Here is a 6,000-nt window from a genome sequence, read left to right as displayed (position 1 = left end):
TATAGAACACAATGAAGTGGAAAGCTGTAAAGCTTTAACGGTGCTATGCCTGTGCTTATCTCATAAACAGTGAGTTTTAAAAACCGTAATAAAAAAAGACACAATTCATCATATGCATGTGCGTATAAGGAAGTGAGACAACAGCAATACAGATGCGCAAGAAAGGGTCTTCCTACACCACATTGCTCAAGCAGGGCTCCAGCCAATCATATCTGACGAGGGCGGGGTAACATTTTTAACCAAGGAAAGTTGCGTGAACGCACAGCAGCATCCTAGAGACAGAGGCTCGGCATTTCAGCACCACAGAGCGGACAGTGACCACTCGAGAGCTCGCTGAAATCCAAGGACAAAACAGACATAAACTGCGTGCTCGGAGTTTATAGGCTATACTGCAATATTAAAGTCGCTTCTTTAGCGTGTCTAAAAATGATGGCATGCACGGAGATTATCACTATGTGCCTTCAGTCAGCTAAGCAGCAGCACTTGTACTCCAAGCAAAAACAACAGCTCCTGGAAAAGAATCCTGTTCAAGGAATCTCGATTTTTCAAGACGTAAGTAGCTAAATAAACATTCTCTTCTCTTCTGAATAAATCAAAGCAATTTCGAAATACTGCACAAGAAAGTACTGTCCGAATGCCAGTCAAAAAGCTTAATTAGAGTCTAAACAGATTTACAGTCTGAAAAGCGAGTTGTGAGAGAAAATGAAACTATTGTTCATTTGTGCAATTAGGATGCAATTGACTCGGCAAAAATATGTCAATGACAAATGACAGTGTTATGAGTACGTTTGGCAGAATAAGTTTAAATGAAACAGTTATCAACATATATACGGCACTACAGTTTATATTTTTCGAAAAAAAAACAGGCTAGATAATTGAAGGCAAATTTGCATTCACATACCGCTGACCGCAGATTATGGTCAATAATCATCAAAGCCGACTGAAAATTGGCCATAGCTTTCAACCAATAATGCCGCTAAAGAAAATATATAAAATGTAACTTAAGAAAAAAAGGGAAGACATCAGTTTGTAAACTACATCGTTACAAAGAGCTGTTTACAATAGTTTACAATTACCATAGCACAATACAACATGTATATTTGGAGTAAGTGTTACAATTCCAAAATTGAAAGGATATACGTTACATTGAGGTGTGTGGTTGTGTAAAAAATAAATTCACCAATATTGTCTTTAAAATTTAGTTCATGGTAGGGTACTCCCAATTGCATCTGGCATTTCATGTATTTCAATCAAAACCAAATTGGTGGCCCAGGCTTATTAAGAATATGTACACATATCAACGTGAGGTACACCACTTCTCTGGGTACAGAGGTGTGAAGAATTTTGACTGTAAACTGGCAACCTCAGGTCCAGGTACTTTCTGGCTCTTGAATTGTAAGGATAAAATCTTGGTTTCATGATTTGCAAGCTGTGGGGGACAGCATCCTCCAATTAGTTCAACCTAATCAAATGTGAAATGGAATGGGTAACAGCAAGCGTGCACATAATATTAATGTCTTTTTTTATTTATATTATTATGGTCCACCAGAGCAGAGAACTTGGCTGATTGGCCTGGTGGTGCCATTGTAATCATACAGCACTTACCAACTAAGAGTGCAGCTGATGAGGAACGGTCACTGATTGGCACTCAAATAGAACAGGACCAGAAGAATGTATTCTGGGAGGTTTATTCGGAAATCCAAACTCCAGGGAATAAATGGAGCTCATATTCCATTGTCGTGGTGGATACTTGCTAAAAGCACTGCACACGTTGGCCTGCAAGTTTCTGAAGGCCAGGAGGACATGGATTAACTCCTTCCTGGGTGGCCCCCAGTTGTGGGTGTGGCCAAGTGTGTGGCTGGTTTGAAAGGCGCTGATAAAACAAACACATCCAATCCAATATACATGGGCCATGTGGCTGTAGGATGACAGTACTCTGTGTTCTGGTCACGATCCAAGTCCCGCCTCTGGGTAGAATCATGGGATGCAGCCATCCGTTTCCTGGAGAGGGGGCATGGAGAGAGGGGCAGCTGGCGCCTCTGCATGCTTAAGCCTGGCCCTGCTACGGGGTGAGCCTGGAGGGTGCAGGGGCGGATCTGGAAGTTGTGTGGGTGTAGAGGTGGGGGTGGGGGCAGGAACCAAAAGGCAGCAGGGGTTGTTCTGTAAGACGGGAGGGGTGGGCATTTTTTGCAGGGCCTGGAGGCTATCAGGTGGACCCACATCTGTCAGCTGATTGGAGGATCCTCCAGACAGAGTTCGCTTCACACTTTCCTGAAGCGACTTCTGTTTGTGTTTTAATTTGCCAGACAGGATGGCAGCTGGCATCAGGCAAATGCGCTCTGCATCCAATCCTCGTCTACATGCCTTCCCATAGAGTTGTCCCATATGCCAGGGTAAACAGAGAGGCAGCCGCCACTGAACCAAAAATAATCTTTTTGTGTTCCGTGAAAGTGCGGCAGCCGCGCTCACGCATCTGTTATGTAAGCTGTATTTGTGCCGTGCGCCTCACAGGGGACGGAGCAACCACTCCTGCACGCTCCCGTTTGTGGGATCAAGGTTCCACTCAAAGTGCCACCATGCGATTTGCCACAGCGCTCGGGTTCCGCTTCAGACACGCTCGAGAATTTAATCCAGTTTGCAGTTTCCAGCTGTGGCCAGCAGGGGGGCAGCAGTCACCTCAGTCCATTTCCGTTGAGCAGGCAGCTCTGGAAAAGGGAATTTATTGTACTCCTCTACCCCAGGGTGAGATTAATGATGGACATTTTCTCTGGCGTCAGGTGCTAATACTGTTTAACGCCACATGGAGGTCCTTCACTATTCCATCACAGTAGCTTCTGTCCTGGGTTCAAAGCATTCTTGCATTGCATTCTCACGCCCACAAAAGCTGTCATTTCTTACAAGGCTTTTCCTCTGTTGTTGTATCTGAATTCAGTTCTTTGAGCCTCTGTTGTGTCTTTGTCAGAGGAGAATGCGATTGGAAATTGAACGCTGCAGCAGAAACCAAAGTTTACAGTATCCAATTATCTTCTCTTCCTCACATTACAATGCAGCAAAATACACAGATATCAGTTCACATGCATCCTCATTACCCTGCTTCTAGTCACTATAAAGCTCATTTAAACTCTCAAGAGGTGAAAAACAAATCTCATACCTATTATAGATTCCTTGATGGCATTTTAAGGCTCCGATATTGATGCCCCTGTCACATTTTCTCCAGCGAATATTGCCTGTGATTGTCAGACCTAGGAGAGTGCATAGGAGATTTGGATGAAAGATGCAGACCTTAATCATGAAGAGACAACTCAATATACCCACTCAATAAACAGATGAAAGGAAATGTGGAGCAATATTAAAAATTGCAGTTAAAATAGAAGGGTAGCTTAAGCACTCAGACTTTTGAAATAAGGCATGGCTGTCTGTCCTCTCTTCTTTTGTGATTAAAACATACTACCTCTTTAAGCTGCAGTGACCCAAAACAGTTATTTTTCAAATATTTTGCCTGTCCCCTAGAACTGCTTCTAATCCTCTGAGATAGAGGTTTGGCTTTACGTGCCTCCCCTCCAGCGCTATTTTCAGTCCCTCACTGGGTAGTAACACATTTAGTGTTGGCAACCCTGCATTTTAGGCCCATGGCTATTCTGCTGCGAGAGATAATAATAGCACGCGCTAGGCACACGGGCGTACTTACAGTAAACATCTAAGGAGGGGGGGTACCGATCACACCGCACAACAGAGAGGAACCTCACTTTAGTCGTTCCAGCTAGCTTTATCCTCGTTTCTTCCATTGCCTTCAGCTGTACAGGCATATGGGGACCACTGGGAGATTAAAATCGCTTCCTGTAATAGAGTGGGTCTCAGGGAGAGGGTTTGGTTTCTGTGATGCGCTTACTCCTTCAATAAGTAGTTCATGAAGAAATATTATTGTCAATTAATTATGGTTATGCGCATGGTAATGATGTTGTAAATGATCATTAACAGCATACTTAATTCATCCAATTAACCAAATTAACAACATTAACATCTAATTCAGTTAGATTCATGATGGAGGATGTTACCTGGAAGCACCCCAAATCCAGGTGACACCTTTTTTGCAGAAGTGTGGCGTTTGTGTAAACTGTAGTGCTTCCCATAAGAACTAGTCTCACATTATTACTGGAATTCCAGTTCTTGGATGAATGAGTGATTGCATCAAACTGGGCTGGGCAGTAGCCCAGAAAATTACATCATGGTGCCAGTAACCTCCTCATGAATTCTGTGTAAGCAGAGACTAATGTATTTTCATGATCTTCGTATGCTATAGTGACTCAGAACATCAGAAGTGTATACTAGATTACACAGGAGGAGGATAGCACAGTAAACGGATTAGATCCGTAGATATCTCTGTGATACAGTAGTTGTATGTGTTTTTGTATGTATGTGGCATCATTAAGGGGTTGTGAAGTCAAACAGAAGGGAGGTGTTAAAGGGTGAAGGGGGGGAAAGGTCACAGAAGCTGTTTTGGTAATGTGTGGTATATGATGTGCTTATAATCCAAAGCCAAATTAATTCTAAAAGACTAAAAGAGCGTAGGCGCTGGGCAGTCCCTGTTTTTCTGAGGTTAGCAGGCTGGAGAGCACTATCTAGCATTTCAAGTGTAGGTTTTTTCAATTCATTGTTAACAATGAATTTTTGTATGAGGGAACTGTAAGATAAGGAACCTGTTTTTTCCCGCTTCCATTATATTGTCATTAGCAGGTTTGATTCCGACATATGGCTGCAAAATAACAGCTCTAACATGATAATTATTTCCAATCTAAATTCAGATACTGTGCGCAAGGCTGTGATTCTGGAGATTCTGAGGAATATTTTTGAGATGCATAACTTCTTGGAAAGGGTGATGCAGGGGAACCACAGCAAAGCATGTTGTTGGTATTTGTTGCATTTTATAGAAGCCACTTGGAAGTCATGGTTGTTAATCACTCCATTAGTACAGATTGATACAAACACATCAAATTGCTTAAAATTACACCTGTTTATCATCAGGCTTTGTCTAAAAGGCTTGGCTATTTTTAACTCCTCTGTGTATTGTTACTTATTGTCACTTTTTAAATTGCCAATATCAGTACTGTGTTACTTAGATTTACAATCTTAATAATAACAAGTACGGCTATCCTCTTGCCTGATACACCAGCAGTGAGTAAAGCTAAACCTGGGCTGGCTGTCTGTCTTGTATAATTGCTATATTCTTATCTGGCAGCTACAGATCCTATCTGGCCACTAGACAGCTATGAAAAGTATACTAAACTGTATCTGTAAAATAGGGCATTTTCTGTATAGGCTCTGCTTTATAATGTTGTGTAATTTTGTAAATATTTGTAATGGTCCATGCTTTATGAATGCTGTTCTACTTTAATACTACACAATAAGCCACAGTGTTGGACTTAAGAGAACGCCCACTAAGTCAGGAGAGATTTGACTGCAAAAGAAGGTATGGCTGGAATCCTGTGAATATTTCAGAATGCATGATTCTTTATGCATTCTAAAGAGGGATTGTTGTTTAATTCTCATGTGAGCAATGAACCATGCAGTTTAAGAGTTTCTGCCCGTTGTTGCCATCTCTATATTATTCCAAAGCAGAGGGATAGCATCAAAAGTCTAGTGCTCCTCTGGCATACATCACATACTGAGATTCTTCAAGATGTTTCCCTGTAAGTTTTCTTTAACAGCGCACCAGAAAAGATAATGATGTCGCAATGAGATTATACTTATTCTCCGCCTTTTTAAAAGCCCATCTCGCTGTGAACTGTCTCACCCTTTCTGCTCAAAAGCAAAATGTCTAAGGGACCCAAGTTTCCTACTGTCTAAACGGCTAGGAGAGTGACAGTAGAATACATTAATACCCTGGGAAGCAATGACCTTTACGTAAACTGATACGGCATATTATCTGCAAACAGTATTACGCTGCGGAAAATAGACTGTTCAGCCTTGCACAAGCAATGACCAATGCATGGGAGATTAAGA

At 41.9% G+C, this 6,000-nt stretch overlaps 1 protein-coding gene across 1 annotated transcript in view; it reads left to right on the top strand.

The window, feature by feature from the left end:
• Positions 1-273: 273 nt before the first annotated feature.
• The window catches only part of LOC118780125 (N-terminal EF-hand calcium-binding protein 1-like), a 43,137-nt gene continuing 37,410 nt past the window's right edge, over positions 274-6,000 (top strand). The window contains exon 1 of the mRNA XM_036532444.1: positions 274-552. Within this exon, the coding sequence (XP_036388337.1) occupies positions 427-552 (126 nt within the window). The 5' untranslated portion in view covers positions 274-426. The remainder of the gene's footprint in view (positions 553-6,000) is intronic.

Source organism: Megalops cyprinoides, chromosome 7 (genome assembly GCF_013368585.1).
Source record: "Megalops cyprinoides isolate fMegCyp1 chromosome 7, fMegCyp1.pri, whole genome shotgun sequence".
Taxonomy (NCBI): Eukaryota; Metazoa; Chordata; class Actinopteri; order Elopiformes; family Megalopidae; genus Megalops; species Megalops cyprinoides.
The sequence above is the reverse complement of the archived record's forward strand: the minus strand, read 5'-3'. Positions and strand labels throughout refer to the sequence as shown.